At 36.6% G+C, this 26,922-nt stretch overlaps 2 protein-coding genes across 5 annotated transcripts in view; one reads left to right on the top strand and one right to left on the bottom strand.

Moving 5' to 3' along the window:
• Positions 1-556: 556 nt before the first annotated feature.
• Positions 557-4,546, bottom strand: bloc1s2 (biogenesis of lysosomal organelles complex-1, subunit 2). Its single transcript, XM_077220991.1, has 5 exons — positions 3,132-4,546; positions 2,639-2,755; positions 2,426-2,545; positions 2,094-2,198; positions 557-1,110 (listed from the first exon to the last, which is right to left on the bottom strand). The coding sequence occupies exons 1-5, from the start codon at positions 3,307-3,309 to the stop codon at positions 1,079-1,081; spliced, it is 552 nt and encodes a 183-aa protein (XP_077077106.1). The 5' UTR covers positions 3,310-4,546; the 3' UTR covers positions 557-1,078.
• A 296-nt stretch (positions 4,547-4,842) lies between these two features.
• The window catches only part of usp24 (ubiquitin specific peptidase 24), a 68,871-nt gene continuing 46,791 nt past the window's right edge, over positions 4,843-26,922 (top strand). For 2 of the 4 annotated variants that reach the window (XM_077220957.1, XM_077220956.1), the window contains exons 1-8: positions 4,843-5,313; positions 15,802-15,970; positions 16,063-16,130; positions 16,253-16,396; positions 19,709-19,831; positions 20,337-20,372; positions 20,496-20,561; positions 24,783-24,848. In XM_077220957.1, coding sequence (XP_077077072.1) covers positions 5,032-5,313; positions 15,802-15,970; positions 16,063-16,130; positions 16,253-16,396; positions 19,709-19,831; positions 20,337-20,372; positions 20,496-20,561; positions 24,783-24,848 — 954 coding nt within the window. In that variant the 5' untranslated portion in view covers positions 4,843-5,031. The remainder of the gene's footprint in view (positions 5,314-15,801; positions 15,971-16,062; positions 16,131-16,252; positions 16,397-19,708; positions 19,832-20,336; positions 20,373-20,495; positions 20,562-24,782; positions 24,849-26,922) is intronic. The other 2 variants (XM_077220959.1, XM_077220958.1) reach the window with 1 other exon arrangement.

Genomic DNA, 26,922 nt, shown 5'->3' with positions numbered 1-26,922 from the left:
AGTTACAGGGAAGCAATTCCATTGATTTGTTTGGACTCAATCAGTTGAGTTGTCACAACACAAGGAGCTTACATAGATTCAAAAAATGTCATTAACATGAATACAATATAATTTGCTTGTGTGGAACCACTGTCCATAATTGAATTAAGTTAGTTTAAAGAGTATTTTTTTGAGTGCACATCAAAGTTTCCCATTAGGGCGCTACAAAAGAAAATCCTTAATAATGCCATAATTGGTTGATGAAGCTGAAAATTGGCAGGCCTATATACATCATCTTTGGTGGACATCCTATATCCTCTAATTTCACTAGGATACACTGAAAAACATGACCACCAGCAGCCAATCACATTTCAGCAGGTAATAACGTCAAATCTGAATGGATTACCATTTCAAATGGACATATTCAGGTGTTCCAAATATTGTACAAATTGGCCATACAATAGCACTATAACCAGCAATTTTACATTTTGCTAATTTGTCAAGTTACCAAAACATGATTAATTAAATGGCTATCCATTTATTTGTGGACTTATTAAAACTAAAAAAAGTTATAACATTCACTTCGGGGTTTTTTTATTGCAAAAACTTCACAAAATCGACATTTTAGTTAAGATTCTGAAAATAATTAGACAGTAATACAAATGTTTAGCAAAACATTCGCTTTTCTAACTGCAAACATACAAAAAAGTCATTAAAACACTCTTTAACAGAAATAATGGTTCAATTGTTAACAACATATAACAAGCAATTTTAAATACACTGTACAGGTTTATCTGCATCCATGCCTTTTGAAATCTTAAATATGTATTTTGAGATCCAGAGTCAGTATGAACGCATGCCAAACTTTATACTCCTGCCCTAAGCATAGCTTTTGATCAATAAATGAGCATTCAATACAGAAATTAATGTTATTTGCAGCACAGTCCATAACCTAGAGACTACACCATAGTGTGTATCATACATTTGGGTGGGGGTGTGTCCGTGTGATATCGTTTCTGAAGATGGTTTAGTGCATAAAACAAACAATCTCTGAGAAACATTTCGAGGATGACTACACTGAAGAAGAGTCTGGCCATTTTCACCGCTTCTCCAGTTTCTTAAACTTGGCCTCTGTGAATAAAGACACAAACAGAAGTTATAACACAAGTGAAATACAAAATACAGAAAGCTGCACATCTGAGTGTCATATTTATCTCACACAATGCGCTTGCTACTATAGAATAAGAGGAGCCTGAACATCTAGCTTGGTCTAATATCGCCATCTAATGTCCATTTAATCAGTTAACCATCAACTGTTCAGCAATTAATTCAGTGGCATTTCATTTAATAAGTCTAATCTCTACATATTACACATGAGTATTGCTTTAATGGTCTATAGATCGACATATAGAAACATATTTTTTCATAAAATTAGCAGACTAAAAACTATGAACATCATAAGCTGGAACCAAGCAGTTGTTGTTGTAGTTGAATAAAGTATCATAAATTACTGTCGTGCCTTTCTACGTTCTAATTCATCAATAGGAATGAATTAATTCCAACTGAAACAAAGGGTCTCCATGTAAACATAGCCACCTACTCACTAGTCTGCATTCACAGGCTCACTGTGGAGAAAATGTTTTTAAACAAATCCTGAAAGAGTTGATGGCTACATTTTCATTCATTTATAGCCTACATTTAGCTTTTTACTTCTGCTGGTTGTATTTAAGCATCCAAATTCTTAAAGGTTGTGTTCTTTTGTGAAGATTATCATGATAAACTAAATGTTTAAAAATCACAAACTCTTGTTGGACACAAAGCTTATTTTCTGCAAAAGCCAATGGGATAACTTATTGGGTTTTTATCAGGGGAACCAGAGTGATGCTAAAAATATGTCATCACTGCACCGCTCTATATCTTCATGAAAATCAACTGGCTTTCTGTTGTCTCCAAGTCAGGTTAAGGTGAATCATTTATACTAAATAAGTCACAGTCCAAACGAGACTAATAGTGTCCTTAATACATTTGAATCAAAATAAACGTGTCTATATAAAATCAAATAATAAAACATAACGCAGGGTTTTTCCCACAGAGTTCTTGATGTTTGTACTCACCCAGTTTCTTTGAATATGTGTCTAGTTTATATGCAGCCTGCTCCAGAGCCGTAACCTGCTCCTCGATCTGGTTAATCTGATCCAGATAAGACTGCAAACCGCCATCTAAAGCCAAAAATGACAACATACTTTAAGATGATTTATATATATGGCTTGCATATTCTCTGTCAGCAAATCACAAAATAAACACTTGCATTGTAACAATGATGTTAATGAAACACACGGTGTACTTTACCTCTAAAGAACATTGTGGACAATGTGGTTGCAAAATACATTAACATGAATAAACACATATGTTGGTTGATTTTATATATAGGAGCCACATTTCTTACACTTTTGATTGAGATCTTGCAGATTGCGGCTGATGTTGATGGATATGTCCTTCATCTCCATGTACTTCAGACTGGTGAGTTTGTTCATGTTTTCGAGGAGTTTGTAGTCCTCACAGGTGGCTGAGTAAACAGGACAAACATGTTTACACACACAGATCTAGAAGTCTAACAGATTCATCGTCATGATGATAATTATTATTCTATTCCAATTACCAGTGAGCTCTCCCTGTAGGAAAACTGCCATTTTGTCAAACATGTCTTTGCAGAGCTCATTGATATCCGGCTCGGCGGGTTCAGTGGCCTCCTCTGCGGTCTCCACACCTCCCTCATCTGTGACAGACAGCAAACTCTATCAGTGTCCCAAAACATAGAGAGCTGCCTACCCGGGCACAACTTCTTGGCATTAAATGCAGATTCTAACTGCCTATGATGGCTTAAATTGCAGTCTGGGTAGGCAATTTATTAGATTTAGAGACACGGATATAGTCTAGTTAGTTACTGTATGCAAAATAAATTATTATCAATAGGAAGAGAAGTAGTCAAATATCCAAAAACAGGAAGAGAAACAGGTTGCATTAGCTTAAAAATAAGTGTCACGAACACAAGATGATCAATAGCAGCACTGGAAGGCTAAGAGTCTCTACATGTAACCCTACAGTATTCAGTGACTTGCACAAAGCTTGATTTATTTACAAAAGCAGCTCACTGTTATTAGTGGATCTTTTGGACTTTTGGGTCTCTGTCGCATCGCTTGTGGCCGCATCTCGCTCGGGCTCCGACTCGGGTTCGGGTTCGGGTTCGGCAGAGAGGTTGAGTTCGGTCGGGGGAGCGGGTGCTTTACAGATGCTGTCCATCGCTGCGGCCTCCTCCCCCGTAGCTGCCATTTTCACATTATCACATGACCAGAACCAGTTTCACGTGATTTCTCATTTCCGTCTACTTTTCTTATGAAGTGAAATTAAACAAATACTTAAAAAAAATAAAAAAAAATCTGCCAAAACGAAACGGACAGAGTATGTATGAAGTGTGACGACGATTGTGATTTTTTTTAAGTGCTCAGATTATCAGTTGCTCATATTTCTCTTGTATGTAATATTCTTTTTGGCGTGCATGTCAGATACAATTTCTAAACTCGAATGTGAAATCTAAATATGGGTGATAAGTGTTATAATTAATAAAGAATAGGTCAGAAACACATGTTTTATATACAGATAATGGGTGGGGCTGCTTGACAACGCTGCCAATTTAAAAATAGTGAAGCAAAGAACAATGAGCTGCTATTTAGATGTATTTCCGTTTGTATGCATTTCAAAATAATGATTAATTTAATATTTGAACTAGGAATTCATGCCCTCATATCTAACATATCTAATTTGAGTATACATATTATCCATATTGTACTCGTTTTTTCACACGTTTTAGGATAGGGGATATACTCTGTGATGTTGAATGAACGTTTTCATTTATGTGTATTTATATTATTCAGTGTTACTTGGTTATCTACTTGTTTCTTATATAACATTACATTAATAGGCCATTGACATTATTTAAAATAATTTGATAAATTCAATACACATCACTTTATTCTATAAAACCTTTTAGTTTGAATTCATTTTTTAGTACATTTAAATACTACATTATTTTATTGTTTTGTTATCTTAAACCCCCCAAAATGTCAAGTGATGCAACTGTCCAGACAAATGAACAGACTAAGAAAAATATATAAAATGGCATTTTAATAATAAAAAACTAAAAAAACTAAATAGGAATACTTTTAGGTTTGAAACCTTTCATATAAACTTTTTTTTCTAAAAATATCAGTGGTTTTAAAGCTGTTGAGATAATTGAAAAACTTTTGTCCAGCAATTTGTAGCTGTATTCTCAAATCGCAAGGTGGCACAACTGCAAACATTGCTCTTGTATTATGAATCGATAAGGTAATAACATTAAACATGATAATGGATCATCCAGAGGTGCCCAACTGACCCTTGTGGCAGAGTGAAAAGCTTTGCAGATCTCTCTCAAATATACTGGTACACGTTCCATGTCAGTTAGTACAAAGTAAAGTATTTGGTTGTACTGTCTGATATAAAAACAGTCAAATTAATTCAAACACTTTGAAATGCTATTTAACAACCTCTTTAAACACATTGTCCATGACTCAAAATATACACATCAGTTTTGAAAGGATTTTTTAAAAACATTTTTTTTTTTTGCATTTTTCTGATTCCGTATTATTTAAAAAACACACACATATATATACACATATGTGTGTGTGTGTGTGTATATATATATATATATATATATATATATATATATATATATATATATATATATATATATATATATTATGAATGCGTGTTCCTATAAGACCTTTATTTTGAAAAATGTCCCAGCCTACACCCACCCAGCTAGTCACTGAAGTCTCCAGCTTCACAGGCCTGGCTCCGGCCCGCTCTCAGCCCCGCTGCCCTCTGCCTGTGACGGGAATCCATCGTGACAGGATACCAGCAGCACCAGCGACTGTAAACATGGCGGCGTGCACAGCCGGATGCCTGTGCTATGCGAAGCCCCCTTACTGAAGCCCCGATCATCGACACACTTCCATGATGGAGACAGAGGAGGAGCAGCATATGACCACGCTGTTATGCATGGGTTTCCCAGACCCGGTAGCCATCCGGAAAGCCCTGCGCCTGGCTAAAAACGACATCAACGAGGCTGTCGCGCTGCTCACCAACGAAAGCCCGGGACTCGGATACGGCTACGAGCCGATGGAGAGCGGTACTTCCCCGGGCTCCGGCCTCAGCGGAGACGGCGAGAACAGCGGGCGCACGGGCACCGGAGGGTTTGATCCTCCGCCGGCGTATCACGATGTAGTGGAAAGTGAGGTATGATTATGAAACGCATGCATATATGATAATTTGCACTGCTGCTTGAGGCGGAACCACCGGGGCTGTCAAAAAACCGGAGGGAAAGGCGCACGCACGCCTTTAACGCCCCTGTATATGCATGCGTTACCCATGCAACACCTGACGAGGACGTCGAGATAGTCTCTTTTCCTTAGTATCCTTGTGCATGCAGTAACGTTAGCAGATTACGAACGAATTGTGCTGCCATGTGAATTAAGTTGTAGGATCTTGGGGGATGGGTGTCGTAGATTGCCTTTAAATGCACGACCTGTTAATAGTGTTTCTTTTTGTGTTGAACGTAAAACATTAGGCCAAAGTAGTATTTTCCCCTCCTGATTAATAATTAAACTAGTGTCATTCTTTACTAAGAGTTGAGCAACAGGAAATGTGTGGCTGATGATTTAATGTCAGATCGTTGAACCATCAAATGTCATTAGACTCCAGCTTGTCATCTGTCATATTAACAGATGCAGGCGATATTGGCCAGTATTACTGGGTTATATTTAAGAGGCTAATAAGACGCTGCTGTGTATTAGTTTGTGAATATGAAATTATTTGTGTGTGCTTGAAGTCCTTCACACAGGTCTCGAATGGTTATTTTTCTGAATTTGGATAAACAGCTCTAGTTTTGTGTAATTCTGTGATAAAGCACGACTGATTTTTGAGTCTGACATGTAGCCGTCAGGCTTTGTTTATTGTCCAACTGTTGCAATGTTTCTTTAGCTATTAACATCATGGATTCTTTGACCTGTTGGTCAACCGCAGTCAGAGCCGAACACTGAAGTGCAGTGATTTAAAATGTCAGGCCTGACTTGTGTGCACAAACATTACTTCAACTATTGTTTTTATTAGTATCAAGAAAGCTTGTAAAAATTGTAGCTTGTAAAAGTAGTTAAACTAAAGTGAAATAGGTAAATATTAGTTAGTTAAAGCTAGCTACAAGCTAGCTGCTAATAAAAAGTAAAAGGGATAGTTCTCCCAACAATGAAAATTCTGTCATCACTTACTTACCTTGTAGTTCCAAACCTGTAAGACTCATTCATCTTTGGTTACAAATGAAGATACTTGAATGAAATCGGAAAGATTTCTGTCCCTCAATAGACAGCTACTCAGCTACTACTTCCAAGGCCTAGAAAGGTAGTAAAAACATCATAAAAGTAATTCATGTGACTCAGTGGTTTAACTTCGATTTTATGAAGCAGCGCAAATACTTTAAGCAAAAATATATAATTTATCACTGTATTTATAAAATATTAACCTGCACCACGACACATTGACATGAGAGCAGACATTGTAGCGTCGATATGCGTTGGAGATTAATATTTTGTAAATAAAGTGGTAAATGATGGGGTTTTTTTGCACAAACAAAGCACTCGCATCACTTGAAACACATATAGTGAATTTATGTATCTAGTGTATGGTATAGCCTACATTATGTGAAATTATATATATATATATATATATATATATATATATATATATATATATATATATATATATTTTCAAACATTACATTCTAAAACAACAACAACAAAAAAATATTGCTTTTTAAATCAAAAGTTAAAATCACAATTGTGACGTATATCCGAGTGAAATGGCTTCTTAAATGAGGTGGGACAAATAGGACTGGACTTCATTTCGTCCACTGAGAATTGATTAGATTGTTGTTGTTTGCTAATTGCTGAAATTTCATGGTAGTGACATTGCAGGAGGGAGAGATTGAATGTGTAAATCATTTATAATAAACAAACACTGCATTTAAAAAAACAGTAAGACTTGTAAAATTTGTTTTCATTGTGATTTTAAAATATCAATTTGTTCAAAATGATCTGCAACAGCATGGGAAGGTTTAAGCATAACTACTTTTAATAGTTATTCTAGGGCTGGGCGATATGGCAAAAAAAAAAAATCCATATCATACAATATCAATATTTATCACGATATTAATTTACCTACCATTAATCGGGAAGGAAATGCTTTCCACATATTTATTAGGCCTATAATTAATATAAACATCCAAAATTAAACTCCACAGAGTAGCTACCTTTTACATGAAATCCATTTTATTTTACATTTTATATTACTATGGTTTGTCTTTGACTCTGAATAAACCAAAGCATAATCTGTAGTGATCTTTCAGACATGATAGGTGGATATATGGCCATGATGATTGAACGGAAATGTTATGTAGGTCTAGCCGTTCTTTTCCGGCTCTGTTTGTAATTTCTTCATGTAGAAATGCCACTTTAACAAAAAAAAAATCAGATGACATTTAAACTTGGTCCTCTCCTGTCATGCTCCCTTTATGTCTTGCCTCTTCTGCCTGAAAAGTGTTGTTGGATGACTGGTAGGTTTGACAAAGTTGAATGGTAGTTGTGCAATGCTTTTGCATTTGGGAAGGGTAGTGATGCTTTTAGGAAACCATATACTGATCAGTGTTTCCCACAGGATTTTGTAAGACTGTGGGATGAACCTCTGTTCCCTTTTGGGGGTCAGGTGGCAAGAATTTTTTTCTTACATTTTAAAGGTGCAGTAAGCGATTTCTGAGAAACGCTAAAGAGAGCCTAAGTCCCTCCCCTCTGCTTCCGGCTCATGGGACCTTATTTCGGAAAAAAATTGTATTGTAGTCAATGGCGAGAGACAACTTATCTTTTTATTCAGTCTGAACTGTGCCCTGAATTACACATATGATGTTTGTCAATTTAAAAGATAATTATGAAAGTCAAGAAAGTAACAGTTTGTCATAAAACAGAAGAGTAACATTTAGTTTTATGTGTAAATCACTCAATGAACTACATCTCTCGTCTCGCACTATGTACGTCACCAAGCTCGTGTGTGTGCAGTCTGGTACAAAACACACAGGCATGACGGCGTAACGTTACGATTATAACGTTAGACTATAGAAAAAAATGACAGACGTTAGCTTTAGTAAAGTTAGCTTCATTCATTGAGAGAAAAGGTAAGACGTCACATGCGTGCCTTTTGGGTTTGTAGTCTTTGTAATTACGTATTTTCACAGTCTTATACCACAGCAGTTTTACATCAAACTGCGACTTTCTTGACTTTAAAATGTATCTTTTAAATTGACAAACATCATATGTGTAATTCAGGGCACAATTTAAACGGGATCCAAATATTTGTTGTCTCTCGCCATTGACTACCATACAATATTTTTCCGAAATAAGGTCCCATGTTGGTCCACCAAAAGGGGAGGGACTTAGGCTCTCTATTGCAAGTGGATCAAACCGAGCAGCAAAACACTTGTAGCCAATCAGCAGTAGGGGGCGTGTTCACTCATGATGGGGAGAGAGAGTGAGCAAGAGGGAGAAAAAAGACAGTAGAAATAGAGATGGCTGAGAGTAGGGCTTGGCGATAAAGTCATGATGATGATAGTTATCACAATGTAATCATGTTCCTCGATAAAACAACAAGAGTACGTTAAATGTTCGATTTGGTCGAGAAAGACAACATATGTGTATCAGAATCAGCATTTTGGATACGTGCATTATGCCTTAAAGTGACAGCAGCCTAATATTCCTGCTGCTGTCTGTGTTTTAATGTTAATCAAAACAACAAAGGACAAGAAGATCACTTACTGCTCTTGACTGAATAGCTTTTGTAACTTGAATAATGATTAGCCTAATCTTTATTATACAGTGAAGAATATATGAAATGTTGTTTTACATGGAAAAATCTGAAAAGCACTGTTTATTTTATTTGTATCTTTGTTCTACTGTATTTATTTGTGTTGTTGCTTGTAGATAGATTATTTGTTCTTATTTTCTTTATTTTTATTTGACAGTAGCCCTTTTCTCCTGAACATAGCACATAGCAATACCGTGACACTAAAACCTTGATAATAACCAAATTTTGAAGTAATTCATACCAAGTAATTTGAACCTTTACACACCTAATTTACTGTAGTAACACTAACTACACCATGGCATTGTGGCATAAATGTGGGATATTCATATTGAATGTTATTATATTATTAATATTGACATGTATTAAAGGAGTAATGGAATATAATTACAGTATTTTTTTGTGAGTTAAGCTATAGCATCCATATATACTAAATGTATTTAGGCTACTGTTTTTCATACAAATACCATAGAAACCTTATAGTTATATTTTACCATGACATTGAGGTCATATATGCGTGGTTTTTACTGGTTATCATGATCTAAATGATCTAGTATCGTGGATGGTTTCGGGATGTTAAGTGAGCTCTTAGATTCAATGAATTACCCGAGCATTGGATTTTAGCATGGCTTATTTTAAAAAACAACATAACTCTTGACCTCCTTTGTGTTTTTTTTAAAAAAAATTATAGCGGAAGCCAAAATGAGTCCACACTTCAGCTCTGTAAACCACGGCGGGTGCTGGTGAGCTAGGTTTGCTAATACTAGCGTTAGCGAAACACCCTTGCTCTTCTCCGCGTCACAGTTTACATTCTGAGTTAACACTGCCATCTAGTGGTCAGGTTTAAACCGAACACAAAGCCACTGACACTAATCTTGGATGTAAACGAATAAATAAATATCTTTACAGTAATTTTGAGAATTGATACAGTATCACCAAACCTAGTATTGCGATATTCACGTGTATAGATATTTTCTTACACCCCTAATTTTAAGAAGTAGCACAATTTCCCATCCATGTTTTAATTTAAACTGTGAACTTCTATTGTGCAGCACTTTGTTTACCACAATAACTAAAAGAATTGTTAAAATTGAATTTGATTGCATTTTAAAAGATTAATAAGATTTGTTAGGGTTTTGTGCTAAAATTACGGTAATTACCATGAAATTAAATTAAAATGGACAACTCAGAATTTCAGGAAAAACATACAACGCATTTCATATGGCACTATTATTGTTAAAATGTTAATAAACTGTTACATTTTTATTTGAATTCAATTGATTATTCAACCTTTTTGATTATTAAAATGTAATTAAACCATTGAAGTACTGGACAGATTCAGACATGCCTAGCTGTTTTGTTTACCCCTGGTCTTGCATATAACAGGTTGCGAGCAGCATGTATCGAGACTATAAATAGAGCCAGCAGGCCTGGTCTGGAGGGTACTGGTACAAACACACGGGGTCTCCAGTTACCCAGCCACTCCGCCCAGCACTGCGCAATGCAGTGGGGAACAACAAACAACTTGCTCAAATCACAACTGGCAGGTTTACATGTACAGTTGCTGAGATGTGTTAGGGGTGGTAGGTCTTTAAGGAGAAATGCATTCCAGGTATTGGGCAACAACCACCTCGTTCCGCGTAGACACCAATGCCATACAGGAATATGAGCCATTAGTTCGTGCCTATGGAGGTTCGAACCCTTTGAGGTTGTATGTTTAGCAGGCAACAGGCTATGCGCACACACACCTCACCCTATTCGTACCATGGCAACAAGTTTGGAATGTGTCATGTGACCTTACATCGGCCCAAAGGCCAGAGGCCTCCTAACAACACAAACTTTCTCTCGTCTCTTTAGATCATTGGACATGAACAGCACACCAGCCCTAGATTCATAGTGTTTGTTCGAAATATTAGTATTACACATAGCTAAAATTACATAGAAGGTTTCAAAATGGGCACACAATGTTATTAATCTATCGACGCCAGTAAACGTAATCCTGCATTGAAATGCAGACTGGAACATAGCTAGTGTCCAGTTTCATGCTCGATTTTTATATCCATAATCAGTGGCACCCTGTTAGACTTTCAGACTGTATGGGATCCTTGACCTTTATGAACAGTACACAAGTATGCAGACACAAATGCTTTTAGAGCATTCAATATTTCAATGTGGTTCAGACTTTCACTGGTCTCTTTTTTATATTTAGCAGCATAAATTATATTATTCAATGTTAGATTTAGCCAATCTTACAATTAATTATTTTTCATACCGTTCATTATAATCTTGGGATGCTTAAACTTACTTGTAGAATTTAAAATGATTGATTGTTTTTAGCTATTGTTTAATTTGTGTATTTTATATGCTAAATCATATCCTCTATAACTATTTAATGCGGCTTTGAATATACTGATTCACATCCACTTTTTTTCCCAACTGTTAACGTTCACTTAGAACATAAAAGACTGTTAATGAGGATACTCGGCGACATATACTGTAGCTTATACTGCGGTTACAACACCTCAAAACTTTGTTCATATGATTGTATTTCAAGATGTTTATAAGGTTTTTGTCCTTAAAACGCTTTTGTGTGAGACTAATTTCGTACGCTTCTAATCCCAAGCCTCCGTTGCTAATTCCAAAACGTCATTTTAGAGCTATTAACGGACGCTTCAGCCACTGATAGCACTATCAGTCTAATGCAGTTAAGAGAGAGAGAGAGAGAGAGAGGTGTGTGTACGTTTAAGTGGGAGAGAGAGCACAAGGAAGAGATATGTGCTTTTCCATTACAACTAATAGAAGCAAAATGCATAGTAAAACGTAATATTGTGGCAAAGAAATTATCCTATTGTTTACTATGTTTATTTGCTCGGTCAGTGTCTTTGTGGGCTGGAAGGACCTTTTGAAATAACTGAAATCATCTGGCGAAGAGACATATGTGACCCTGGATAACAAAACCAGTCTTAAGTAGCACGGGTATATTTGTGGGAATAGCCAAAAATACATTGTATGGCTCAAAATTATCAATTTTTCTTTTATGCCAAAAATCATTAGGATATTAAGTAAAGATCATGTACCATGAAGATATTTTGTAAATTTCCTACCGTAAATATATAAAACATTTATTTTAGTGAGTGAATGCAGGACAATCGCGAACATAAATGGACAACTTTAAAGGCGATTTTCTCAAGGTTTCGATTTTCCGGCACCCTCAGATTCCAGATTTTCAAATAGTTGTATCTCGGCCAAATATTGTCCTATCATAACAAACCATACATCAATGGAAAGCTTATTTATTCAGCTTTCGTGTGATGTAAAAATCTCAATTTCAAAAAATTACGCATAAGACTGGTTTTGTCATCCAGGGTCACATATAATTGCACACATTAGAACGTCCGTCAATCAGAATCAAGCATTCAACAGCCCCGTAGTATAAAATCAATTCATTAATTTGTATGAATATGTAACCTTACAGAAAAGTTGAACGTGGTGTAGACAGTGCATGCATATACTGTGTTCTCTTTCGCTACCTATTGCGCTTCAACAGTTTAAAATCACTTGTTTTTAAAACCGCAATGCTTAACTCATTCAAATGATAAGCTTTCATGACTGATATTATAATATATTAGTCCAATATTATATTATATTTATATAAATTTGCTTCTAATATTAGCCAGTGATATCAACTAAAAAGGAACACCTTTTTATCTTTTGGCGTAATCATAATATGGAACCATGTAGGAAGGTTAACATACAACAAACACCACTACTTCCCTGCTATTCTTAGCAATTGTGGTTTCTCAATTTTAAGTCACAAGGCATAGGTTGTGTTTTCACACACATTTCCTGAGGTGACTTTCATTTGAAATCAGCAGCCACAACTGTAAAAGAAGACATGTCAGGTGTCAGTAGCTACCTTCTCCTGTCATAATTAATTTTTAATTATTAATAATTAATAATTAACTTTGACAAATATAGTTCACAAAAGAGTTTTAACGTGTACTATAAATATATGCAAATACATTTTATGTTGCTTGTAATTAGCATAATTTTCTCCTCAGAACAGACTTATTCAGATAGGAATAAAGATCTTTCCAGTCTTCTGATCATATATAGTGATCTTTATATTTTTATATCCTTATATTATAGGAAATACATTTATTATATCAGAATGTTAAAACAGGTCGCAGCTCTACTTCCGTGGTCTCTATTTCGGTCTTTCTGAGATCCTCGCTGTGCAGGTGGTGGTTGGCTCCACCAGAGAACAGAATAAGTCATTTGTTCCTGTTGCCTCTTCTGCTTTCCCAGCGCTGCCTCTTCCTCTCACATTGCTCAGCGCTTCTAATTTCTCCTGAACACAGAAGCTGTCAGACTCCGTCAACAGAAATGCAGATCTTTAACAAATCAATAGCTCCTCTACAGCTGTTTAATGTTTCTGTCATAGAGATTGTAATGAGATCTCATATTAACTGCTGTAAACTCGAACCTCAACAACATTAATAATGAGTAGTTGTGGCACTTTTCGCAAATATGGTGCAAAATAGAATGTGAATCGGTAAAAAAAATATACATTTTTATCAGTGAGAGGACATACTTAACTTTCAGAAAATGTTAATTGTCAACCTCAGGTGGTTAGATTAAATATTCTACTTCTCCTGCCCTTAATTATCCTTTAATATTTTTTCTTTAGCCCTGTTACTAAAATTTGGGACGTGTTAAATTGCTGTATTAAATCTTGATTGATGATATGAATGATATTTGTAATTTTCAAGCAGTAAGTATAAAATGTGTAAATTTAAGTATAATTTAAAATACAAGTATGTAAAATAAAATAAATTAAAAGTTCATTGTAATGGGTAAAAAAAATATTTAAATATTTAATACACAAGATTTGGGATGTGTCGAGCGTGAATTATGGGCGTTTAAAATATTTAGAAATGTGTGGATATAGTAACTTATTAGTAACAGCTGAAGATTGCTTTTATAATGCTAGAAAATAATTGACAGCTTTTTAGTGATTATAAAGGGACTGCTATTTGCGCATTTTCTAGACGATATATAATCAATATATTATCCAGCAGCCACATACATACAAGTTTTGGGAGTGACATCTGCTAAATTCATGCATTTGAGCGATTATTATTGTCATGTACAGCTTGCATGATTTGTTTTCCTTTCCCAAAAAAACACGTTGTCTCTCATTTGATTGGGTGAACCAGCTGTCAATCTGAGTGGGCCAGTGCAACCCTGGCCTCACAACTCGCCGATGCCATAAACATTGACCTACATCCCTCCCAATACGGAATTAATTATATTTCTGCAGGTCTTAAAAAGCCTTACATTTGATTTTAAAAGCCCTGCAGATGCCCTGTGAAACATCTTTCACAGTCGCTGCTCTCAGTTTGAGCTCAGTGTTAAACCTGCTTTATAATGGGCATTTAATAAGTAAATAGTAACTGCTGAAGTTCAGTCAGGTCAGAAGAGGCTTAATTTAACGCTTGAACTTAGACCCTGCCCACAGGGAGGCATTCACTCCTAATCCCAGGTCTAAATCAGAAAATCAGTGATTTCCAGACCTTGGGAATGCCAGACATCTGACGTTCCCCTGAGGAACAAAAAGAGAGAAGGTGACATTCAGTTTCACTATGTATTGCTGCGCAATACGCAGTCTTTCCAGACCTCATTGCACATTCACTTATTCCACTCACTCAAGGGCAAACATATGTCTTGTTTACTAATATTCCCCCTGGTAGAACTGTTTCCTGTTCCAGTCCCAGGCCATAAAGCAGTAATCTACTATAACGCAGTGAAATTAAACATAAATAGCCTCAACCGCCAAGCTTGTCATTTTGCACTTCACTCAACGAAAACAAATCTATGCTGCTAGCCTCTGTGCTAGTTTCTTGGGCAACCGCGTTCCATATTGCAGCGTTAATTATAAATGTGAAACCGATGACGTAGATAATAAATTAAATGCATTTAAAATTAGATACGCGGAACTCGCACGGCATCGAAGGACATCTGTCAGCCTCACACCTTCTTCAAACGAATAAATGTCAGATACAATTAGCCTGGCTAATATGTTGATTAGCCCTTTTTTAATATTTCTTAATTGATTTTGAGTAAGTATTGTCTAAAAATTGCAACAATATTTATTATTTTTGCTGTTGCTGCTGTAATTAAATTGAATTACTTAGTCTTGTGGAGTTGACCAACTTTCTCTTTACATATCAGTTATTGAAAAGCATGTATTGATTAGCGCATAATTTAAATCACATTTTAGCATTCTCAAACATTTTAAATTCACAATGTGACACTTAAATGTGAATGCACTACAATATGAGAGAACATACTATATACATATATGAAAAGAATAAATATGATGTATAAAATAAATTAATTCAGCAAGAATACATTTAAACTGATCAAAAGTTTAGACACTTATAATATCATAAATAGTAAATACTGTTCTTGTGAAATTTGTTATAGCTGCTGTAAAATCAGCTTTGCCATCACAGCAATAAATTGTATTTTTAAAATTGGAATGATCTTGTAATATAACGTTTTTACTGTATTTTTAAATTAAATAATTGCAGCTTGGCTGAACATAAATGGCCCTGGCCCTATAATGAGACTGTTGTGTCAGTTCATAAGGTCTGTGTTGTGGTTTAGTAGGTAGTGCACAAAGTCATTGGAATTGGATTGGATCTCTCCCCAATAGTTCTGTTATGAAAAAGCATTAAGTCTGTAAATAAATTAAATATAGAATATATGATAACAAAGAGTTCCTATTGAGACACATCTCTCTCTTTCACTCTCTTATAGAGGAGTAATGATGAGAACGGGAACTGTTCTGGGAACAGTATGGAGTTCCCCACCACTAATCTGTATGAGCTGGAGAGCAGAGTGTTCACTGATCACTGGTCCATCCCGTACAAGAGAGAGGAATCACTCGGAAAGTGCCTCATCGCCTCCACCTGCCTGGCCAGACTTGGTAAGTTCTTCTGGCTTTTCTATGTACGTGTCTGGATGTTTGTGTACTCTAGAAAGAAACGACACATCTGAAATCTTGTTTCCTCTCTCTAGGCCTGGCTGATGCAGATGAGAACTGTAAGAGGTTCATTGACCGCTGCATGCCTGAGGCCTTCAAAAAGGTTTGTGTGTGTTTGGATAAGCAGGCATGTGAATGCATAAGCTCTACCAGATGTTTGTTAGCAATGGTTATAAACGACGAGATGTGATGAGATTAATAATCAGATGTTAAATGGTGTTGTAGTTGCTGACGTCCAGTGCAGTGCACAAGTGGGGGACAGAGATTCATGAGGGCATCTATAACATGCTGATGCTGCTGGTGGATCTGGTCGCGGAGAGAGTCAAACAGGATCCCATACCCATCGGCCTCATGGGAGTTCTTACTATGGTACAGACACCCTTTTGATTTTACATTCTAGTAAATGTGGTTAGCTCGTACTAGGACTATAACTGTATAATATGACTAAAATAATTGTACATTTTTGGTGATATCCTATATGTATTTGCTCTTGAATATTAACATTTTTTACCAAACATTGTAGACATAGATTCAATAAAATATAGTAATTGTAGACAAATTTAAAATTGTATTTATATATATATATATATATATATTTTTTTTTTTTTGACATTTATGTGAACCAACATAACATGTATTTATTTTGTATTATGTGTAATACATATCATTCATAGTATATGCTTTAATATATATTTGACATACATATAATACATTATATACATAAATATATATTGTGTGTATATATATATATATATATATATATATATATATATATATAGGTATAATATGCAAGATTGACCTATACATATGTTTTTTTAAATTAATTATATTCAAATATTTTAATATGATTAAAACAAAATGTCTTGTTAAAATATCCAATTTCATTTTGAGAATTATATGAACATTGATGGCACAAACAAATCATTGAATCAGAATTTTGAATTTGATTCCATCAGTTTAAGTCAATTAAAGAATTTAATGGAACTTACCGACTCCATAGTCTTAGCCTCAGACGTCACACCCACGCACCTTTGGCTGAACGTCAGAGGCATACAAAATGGGAAACACTTTGGCTGCGTCCCAATTCGCCTACTTATACTACGACCTAAAAGTATTTACTCTTTTTGTGAAGAAAAAGTACATACTTTTGAGTGTGTAGCAAAAGAGAGGGCAAGCTTTGGGACATACTAGTTCGTCATCTTTAACGGACAGCTCTGTCACGTGCGTCCAGCCACCGTAAACTGCCCTGTCAATCATCTCGTCACAATAAAAATCCTCCATTCAATCTAATTTAATTTCCTACCGTTTTGGAGAGAAATGTTGTGGCACCTTGGTCTGCAGCCGTGGGTCATTAATGTGGTGACTTTCCTCACGTGTTTGCAATTTGAATGTAATGATGCAGTTAAAAGTTAATGGCTAAACGTATCTTTACAAAAGTTCACAATGCTGCTGCAGATGCAATATAATGTAGACAACATTGAATAAATAATTTTTCGTCATGTTAGATACTGATAATTAATCACTCAAACCCCTTTATCTAAACCTTTCTACATAACCACCGGACTCGCGCGTCCTCCATGTCTGTAGTTTTTTAACACTTTTCACTCGTGTTTGTAGTTCTAATCGAATCCTCGTCCAACGCGCGATGGGTTGTGGGCAATATCAGCCGTTAGAGTGCGCATCGATCTGCACTTCGGATTCTGACCGGAAATAGTAGACCATCCGGGTATCTTTGGAACACTCATTTCAACATACTACGATTTGGGACATACTAATTCTAATTTCGAATACTATTTAGGACGGATAGTATGCGAATTGGGACGCAGCATTTGGAACTTTCGAAGTCGTCATTTGAGTTCTCCAGGATTTCCGGGAGACGTGTGTTACTTTTTTTAATGGTCCGCCGGGAAACAAAGCCGGCGTGAAGCCAAACCCCCTCATGGAAGAAGAAAGCCATTGTGTTTACAACTATGACAATGAGTTCTTATCAGATCAACTAAACACTGGATTTTCAAAAGTATGCGAAGTTTGCGGCACCAAATTCTCTGGGATTTGTTTTCATGATAATCGAGTGTAAAGAGTTTTATCTCTAAAAACTGTTTAGCTTATAACGCTAGTATATGGGGCATATAATAAATAAAAAGAGATCGTTAGTTAATACCACTAACAAGGCTCAAAATAGCCCCACACTAACACGGTAGGGTCTCTACATACAAACCGAAGCACTGAGAACTTTGTAAGTGTACAGACAGTTTAAAGGGGTCATGACATGAGAAACCAAATTTGCCTTGATCTTTTGGTATATAAGAGATCTATGTACTATTAAAACTTCCTGCAAGTTTCATAGCTTAAGACGTCCTCCCCATTATAAAAAAAGCATTTATTTAATCAAGCTCTAAATACAGCTCGTTCTAGATCCATGGTATGAAATGACGTCACGGTGCGAAGTGACCTACCAATCGTTTGCATATGACCGCCTCCAGCGCAAGACAACTACGCCTCATTTCGCATCGTCGCATGCGTTGTCGTGCAGGCAGCGAGTGGGTCTGATTACAAGATGACTGCGATGCTACGCAGATGTGCTGTTCCTTTTTGAGTCTTTGAATACGCTGCCGAACGATCCAGACGTCAGGGAAAACAGTCGGAAACTACGTGCATGCAACGTCGTTACAATGCATATTATTAAGTCACGAAATAAAAGTAAAATACCAATAAATCACGTGTTAGCTGAGAAGGATTTGAACGCAGGTATGATTTTCATTCTATTCACCAGGAGCTGTTTCATTAACAGTTCTTGTTAGGATTGTGTATTTACCATGGTAACTGTCGTTTCCATAACCCAAAAATGTTCCATAACCCAAAAACCCGAAAACTTTATTTTCACTCTGTGTTATTTTTTTATATTATTAAATGACTGTGGTGGCTCATATCAACATTGTATTAACACAAACTAGTTTGGGACTGCTATTTAATTGCTTTAGCATAGTCCTAATGTTTTTCTAGTCTTTACTATGAGTCATTCTTACAATTTATGTGTATGTTAAGTAAAGGGGGACAGTAGGCTACTTGTGTGTGTTAACAATTTTTGTGTAAACATGTATTATAATATGCCTATATATATTCAATGTAAATTGTGATAATCGTAATTAATAATCGCAATTACAATTTCAAGGGAATAATCGGCAATTATGATTTTTGTCATAATCGTGCAGCTCTAGCTCCTGCCTGTATACGCGATGGTACTGTCTTTATAAAGTATATTATTATTAAACTGTCTTTACACTTACAAAGTTCTCAGTGCTTCGGTTTGTATGTAGAGACCCTACCGTGTTAGTGTGGGGCTATTTTGAGCCTTGTTAGTGGTATTAACTAGCGATCTCTTTTTACTTATTATATGCCCCATATACTAGCGTTATAAGCTAAACAGTTTTTAGAGATAAAACTCTTTACACTCGATTATCAGGAAAACAAATCCCAGAGAACAGTCGACTCGGTATCAATGTGTTATTACACCCCAGGTTCATTTTGCGCCGGAGTTCTCCTTTAAGAAAAATGGTCAGTGTTTTGTAATTTCATATCACCAGTAAATGCTGTTCATTCACAGCAAATATATTGTGAATATAACCCTGCACCAGACTATCTTTTGGTGAACATGTTTCCCCTGTGTTGTTTTTTTGACAGGCTTTTAACCCTGATAACGAGTATCACTTTAAGAATCGGATGAAGGCCTGTCAGAGGAACTGGGCGGAAGTGTTTGGAGAGGACAGCATGTTTGCAGTTTCTCCCAGCTCCAGCTACCAGAAGGTACTTTACAAGTTCATGTGTGGGTGTTTACGTGTGCTTTTGGTTTGACGGTTGACTTGACAGTCCTAGTTAATGGACAGAAAAACTGGTTTTGTAGTTTCCAACATGTGTGTTGTCAGGAAAAATTTTTTTTTGTTTTGTTTTTTCCAGGAGTGCCTTTGCGTGTGTGTGTGTGTGTGTGTGTGTGTGTGTGTGTGTGTGTGTGTGTGTGTGTGTGTGTGTGTGTGTGTGTGTGTGTGATCGGAGGATAATGAATGAAAAATCATCAAGTTTATGATTTAGAAATTGTGCTTTTTTGATGTCAATAACTGTTGTTGTATTTCTGCAAGTAAGGAGCCTGTTAACTGCAAAGAAATAGAGTAATTTAGACCATGAAACATGCTATTCTAAATGTATTCTCTGAGATGAATTGATATAATTTGCAAAGAAACAACTTGTATATGTGGAGAAAATACAATTTCTTTGCATGAAATTTAACAACTTTTCTGTGTTTTGATTGGCTCAGGAGCCTCACGGCTGGCTGGTGGACTTAGTGAATCGGGTAAGAGCTTCAGTCACGCACACTGATGGAAGAAATCATATTATATTACTTATATCAAATTAGACATCAGCCAAATCTATTTGGTATTCGATATCTCTGAGCATCTCGTTCTTATGTCTGCAGTTTGGAGAGATGGGAGGCTTCACAGCAATTCAGTGCAAGCTCAACCAGGAAGAATTAGAGATTGGGGTAAGACCGTGCACTCTAGACATTTCTAAATGTTCCTGATATAAAATAGTCTTTATATTTATTTACCGCAAATGCCCAATGCCATTATTAATGGGACAATTGTTATTCTTATTATAGTAATTATTCCTGGTAAACTCCCTTTCTCAATTGCACATTGATGGTGGCTTATGGGATGCCTGACAAATGAAATTGCATTTCTGTCAGAGCGCGGATGAAATTTTAAGGGTTTCTAGTCTTACATTGACAATAATCTAGCAATAGAATTTATTTAGCTGAAATGTTGTTTCCCGTTATTGTGATTTCTTCTCTAAACACAGACGCAGCTTCTTTCCTCAAATCTAAATCTAATCTTTGCCGATGTTCTGATGTTTCCTCAACTGGTTTCTTAACTACAAATATGAAAAACTTAATACGTATGTAAATGTGTAAAACACAAAATGGCAATAAACTGCAACTATGAAAACCATTACCATAACAGACTAAAACTAAACTGGATTTTAAAGAAACTTTCAAAATAGTTTCAGAGTGCCCTTATTATTAGGTTCCTAATTTTGTTTTGGACGTCTCCTACAATAGGTTTACATGAATTCAAGGTCAAAAACAGTTTAATTTCCTCATAATATACATTGCAGCATCACCTCTTTTCTCAGTGTCTGAAACGTTTCAATAAAGGATTCGGTCTTTTTAAGCCCCTCCTTTTGCGAGAGCCTACTCTGCTCTGATTGGTCAGGTGGCCCAGTCTTTTGTGATTGGTCTATCACTTGCAATGCGTGTCTGAAACCATTGCCGTATCTGAATTTTAGCTGTGGATTAAAGCTGCAGTCGGCAAGTCTGCCAGATTGAGGGAACTTAGCCAAAATTTTGAATGTTTACAACTCTCACGCCCCTCCCTCACTACCACTGAGCACCCTCCCATCAAGTTCGTGCTCGTCAGTGCGTGTATATTGGTGGCGTGTGGACGAAATATGATTGACAGTCAGATCTCACACAGCCCTGCGCTGATTGGACCAGAAGAACCGAGAGCGGTTGATTTTTGCAAAACAAATAACAGGCTCTTGGTGGAGGTAGAAGCGTAAATTATTAAAGCATTAACACACAAACCACTGTTTCTGTTATAACATAAAAGCAAGCAGATACTGCGTGCATGGTTTGGCATGACTGCGCGCAAAGTGCACTCCCTTAATAATTCCTAAAGCTTACATCAGTTCATCGCGATCTCACACATCTCTGTTATTATCAATGAAGCTGACTGCACAATGAATCTTTCAGAATATATACACTTTGTTTGTTATAATTAGATGATTCGACAGCATACAGAATTCATCAGCACTGAACAAAAAGTCCGTTTTGAGCGGTGAGGAGAGTCTATCTTGAATGCTTGTGATTGGCCATTACGTTCAAGAAATCAACACGTGTCTGTGATTGGCTACATCGCTCAACGCTGCAAACATGTTATAAAAAGAAACTCTGGCCTGTAAATCGTTTCTATTTTGCTTTAGTTGTTCTTGTTGCTTTTCTGCAATAGATGAATAAAAATGGATAGATAGATCCATAGATATTTCTAGTTTGCGGGAGTTCCGCGAATCGTTTTATTCTCCCGCAACGCGCACACACAGAGTGAGATGCTGCGCCTGCACTCGCTCAAGTGTTTGTTTGTGTGTGAGTGTGCGCGTGTCCGCACTCATTGGGATAATTGTACACGCACAAACACAGACAGAAAAGACATGCCATCGTGGAAATAAGATAAATAACATATTACTTAAGGGCTATTTATTTTGTTTAATAAAATAACAAATTGTAATCTGGCGCTATAAAGAAAATCAAATCAAATTTAATTGACCTTCAAGGGGGGCGGGGCGAGCCGTTAGGAGGGCGGGGCACCCTCCTTATATAATGGTAGGGGAAACACTGATGTTTTTCTGTCGCAGCATAGTGTCGATTTCAGCGAATATGATCAAAAAAATCTCGCCGACTGTAGCTTTAAGCTTCCTCAACGTTTGATGCACATTAATACAAACAGTAACGATGGCGTCCGTTTTACCGTATCCAATCGAGCCCCGAATTCTCATCCTTTGGAAGTGTGCAAATTTATCATAAATGTATCATGATAAATGATTGAAACTTTGCAGACCTTTTACATTAACAAACAGCTATATTACACACTACATGAAAGGTAATATCCAAAAAAAACGCATAATAGGGGTATTTTAAAATTAAAACAAACTTGAAAATGCAAAATAACCTTGTTCCACACCTTGAATGTAAAAGAGACAGGCTATGAGGTTAGATATCCCAGAAATGAGCAGGACTGGTCATCTTCGGGTTGAAAACTCTGTTAGTATAATAATGGAATGGCAAATAAATTAATGGCTAATTAATGTGTCATCAGATCAATAGAGTGAAGAAGTGTTTGAATGAAGAAATGCTGAAAGAGAGAGAGAGAGAAAGAGTTGAACGAGGGCAGATTCTATTATAGCGTGTGCGCTAAAGAGCTCAGGATGTTTCTCACCATCACCGAGAGCATCCTACACACAGCAGACAGCGAGAAAGAGACGAGAGCAGGGTGATGAGAGGGAACGTGATGCCACATTCCTATGGGCAGAAAAAAAGAGCATTCAGGCCAATTATTAAGAGAATTGCTCATCAAGCTCTGAGGTAATGCAGTTGTCTGAAAAAAAACAATAAAAAGTGAGGTAGTGGGATAATATCGAAGAATTCTACCGCACAGCCCTCAAACACAAGCTGATAATGTTTCAATAGTCAGACGGGAGAATAGATAAAACTGATAGATGGTAGTGATAGACAGGATGGTCAACTAGCTGTGATTTGGGTTTGGTTTGGTTTATTCTGTTTTGTTTAAAAGTTTCCTTCCGTGTGTGTGTGTGTTTTTTTTTTTTTTAAATAACCCCTCAGAAAAGTATCTAATCTGGTCTGAGACAGACAGATAGATTCTCATAATGTTTGACAGCTTCCTTATTTTTAGCAGAAGAGGTGTCCGCTCCCCCCTTTAGTGCAAGCGTGTAAATGCTCCCCCTTGTCTCGGAGCTGTGAAGCCGACCTTGTTTTTGGTTCTGCCCGTTTGTCTTTTGAAGGTGGGCATTAGCATGATCTGGGTGCCAGGGCTGAGAGATAGAGCTGGCGACAGGGAAAAGATGCTTTGATTTAGGATTTGCATATTAATGGCCTTAACACAGGAACAGGAAGTTTGAGGCGACCGTAGGGAGGGGAATTCTTTTCAGGGGCACATACGACCTGCTGTGGCACGTGAAGGAAACTCTGCTGGTTCATCGCCAGCTTGGTTTTAATCTCAGTCATAAAGGGATGCCGTGCTACAGTAACCGTTTAATTCGCAGTGAGGGCAAGAGTCAATTAAAGCAAGAAAACAAGAGAAGGATGCTGTCTTCTCTCCTCCACTGACTGGACTGATTAATTCACTCTCTGCAATGGATGAGAAGTCATTAGATGCTGAACAGAGGAGTGATTCATCTGTGCCGAGTTTCTGTTGGCAAATAGCTCTAAAGAGATGTAGGCCAGCAGAGAAATGTTGTATAAAAATCCCTGATTTTGTAATTATAGCTCAGGATTTAATCGGGTGCCTCTGAGTAGCCATTAAAGGGTTAGTTCACCCAAAAATTAAAATTTTGTCATTAATTACTCCATCCTCATGTCGTTCCAAACCCGTAAGACCTTCGCTCATCTTCGGAACACAAATACAATTATTTGTGATGATATCCGAGAGGATTCTGAACCAGCCATAGGCAGCAACGTCATTGCAACTTTCAAGGCCCAGAAAAGTAGTAGAGTCATCAGAAATATATGAATTTGTGTTTGAAGATAAATGAAGGTCTTATAGGTTTTCCTGCAGAGTGTCGTTCCAACCTGCCTTTGTATTATTCGCCAAGCGATCGTGAAGAGCCTAATGAACTGATTCAGGTGTGCTATTTTAGGGTTGAAACTAAACTCTGCATGAGAGTGGCCCTCCAGGAGCAGTATTGGAGATCTCTGCTTTAAAGCGATACTTCACCTAAAAATGGAAATTTTGTCATCATTTGCTTACCCTCATGTCATTCTAAATGTGTAAATGTGTTTAAGCATTTTCTCAGCCCTTGTTGCCATGTCATGTCTACATCTTAGAGACACATTTTGCTTTTGCTTGATGATTTGTTTTTGTGGTAATATTCAGAGTAAAATATACACGTGTGTGTGTGTTTGTTTCCTCAGTGTGTATCAGCCCTGGTTCAGCCGCTCGGTGTGTGTGCAGAATACCTCAACTCCAACCTGGTGCAGGTCAGTGTTTCCGCAACTTGATCTGTTCTCACTTTGTTACACGGATCACTGGAATACTTAATGGTTTATCTAGGTATTTTTTTATCTAGTTAGTTTTTATCTTGTTAGACTAGTTTAAGTTTTTTAATTTAGATTAGAGCTGCACGATTATGACAAAAATCATAATTGCCTATTATTCCCTTGAAATTGTAATTGCGATTATTAGTTACGATTATCACAATTTACATTGAATATATATATATATATATATATACTGTATATATACTGTATATATATATATATATATATATATTATAATACATGTTTACACAAAAATTGTTAACACACACAAGTACTGTTCCCCTTTACTTAACATACACATAAATTGTAAGAATGACTCATAGTAAAGACTAGAAAAACATTAGGACTATGCTAAAGCAATTAAATAGCAGTCCCAAACTAGTTTTTGTTAATACAATGTTGATATGAGCCACCACAGTCATTTAATAATACAAAAAATAACACAGAGTGAAAATAAAGTGGCATTTTTGAAAGGACAGTTACCATGGTAAATACACAATACTAACAAGAACTGTTAATGAAACAGCTCCTGGTGAATAGAATGAAAATCATACCTGCATGCAAATCCTTCTCAGCTAACACGTGATTTATTGGTATTTTACTTTTATTTCGTGACTTAATAATTTGCATTGTAACGACGCTGCATGCACGTAGTTTCTTTTGGACTTTATACAGTGAAGCGATACACAGCGTGCGCCGCCGCATTTGCGCGTGCAATTGAAGAGTGCGTGCTACGAGCACAGTATAACGGCTGACAGGACAGTAAAGTCCGTTTTTCTGAGGTGAAAGACTTTTTTATTTCAGCGTACACTTACGTCACTGCCTGGTATGTCATATTGTGCTGGGTTTTGTGAAGTAGTCGTGATTCGCCTCTCATAACATAATTATGCTCTAAACCCACACACGCAGAGTGGACTTTCTTTTGTAATCGCGGCTTTGAACGATTACGTAATCGTGGCATCCGTAATCGTAATCGCAATTAGAAATTCGATTAATTGTGCAGCCCTAATTTAGATAAACTAGTTTTGCCAATTAAATAATCTTTGTAGTTTAAATAGTTACTTTGTAAAACATCTTTTGCTGTTTTTTAAAGGTGCTCTAAGTGATGTCACGCGTTTTTTAGGCCAGAACATTTTTTGTCACATACAGCAAATATCTCCTCACTATCCGCTAGCTGCCTGTCCCCTGAACACACTGTAAAAAACGCGGTCTCTGCAGACACCCCAGGCTCCAAAAACGGCAACAAAAACAAACTGGGCTAACCCACACCACGAAACATAAAGAACTGTTCCAGCCAATAACCGACAAGAAGGATTTGGGGCAGGGGTTTGGGGAGTTAGTGCGCGGATGAGGAGGAGGGAGGGTCTAGCTAACCGTCAACGTCAACAAGAAGTGACATCACCCAACATCGCTTAGAGCACCTTTAAGACACCAATTAAAGATAATCAGCTCTGGTAGATGGATTGATGGATAATTCCATACTTTCCTATCAAGTATAGTTGTACCTTAGTGTTAATAATGTAGTTTTGATAGTGATATTGAATCACAGTATACATTTCAATAAACATGTATTAGAACAATGGACAACTATCAGAGAAATATCAAGGACACTGTCAGGTGACCTTTACCTTAAAGTTAGAGGTGGGCGATATATATCGTTTAGACGATAATATCCAAATTGTTGTCTGGATGATATGCAAAATTGGGATATCGAATATTTCATAATTTGTACAATCCGACCCCCCCAAACATGAGAATGGCTGAAGGAAGTTAACGTTAAAGAGAAAACAAATAACGCACACTATAACAGTTAACCTTCTAAACAATTATATGTAGCGATTTTAATACTGTAGGGGTTTGTTTGACTGCATTTTATTTTATTTTTTGTACAAAATCACGATCATTCCTCAATTGCACGAGAGTAAGCTGCTACTAATTTGCAATATACAACAACGAAGTTCTTACCTCACCTGTGTGTTATGACGTTTCTTAGGTTCAAGCAACAATCCAAAAT

This window comes from Siphateles boraxobius, unplaced genomic scaffold (assembly GCF_051911475.1).
Source record: "Siphateles boraxobius isolate OS27281-9 unplaced genomic scaffold, OSU_SipBor_1 8, whole genome shotgun sequence".
NCBI classification, from domain to species: domain Eukaryota; kingdom Metazoa; phylum Chordata; class Actinopteri; order Cypriniformes; family Leuciscidae; genus Siphateles; species Siphateles boraxobius.
Note: the sequence above shows the minus strand (reverse complement) of the source record. Positions and strands in the feature narration are given on the sequence as shown.

Excerpts from the sequence above, each read along its gene's own strand:
- bloc1s2 (XM_077220991.1), bottom strand. The coding sequence starts at position 3,309 with ATGGCAGCTACGGGGGAGGAGGCCGCAGCGATGGACAGCATCTGTAAA. Across the intron at positions 2,546-2,638 it reads CCTACAGGGAGAGCTCACTG|CCACCTGTGAGGACTACAAA; the intron begins GTAATTGGAATA and ends CTGTTTACTCAG. Across the intron at positions 1,111-2,093 it reads CACATATTCAAAGAAACTGG|AGGCCAAGTTTAAGAAACTG; the intron begins GTGAGTACAAAC and ends CTTTATTCACAG.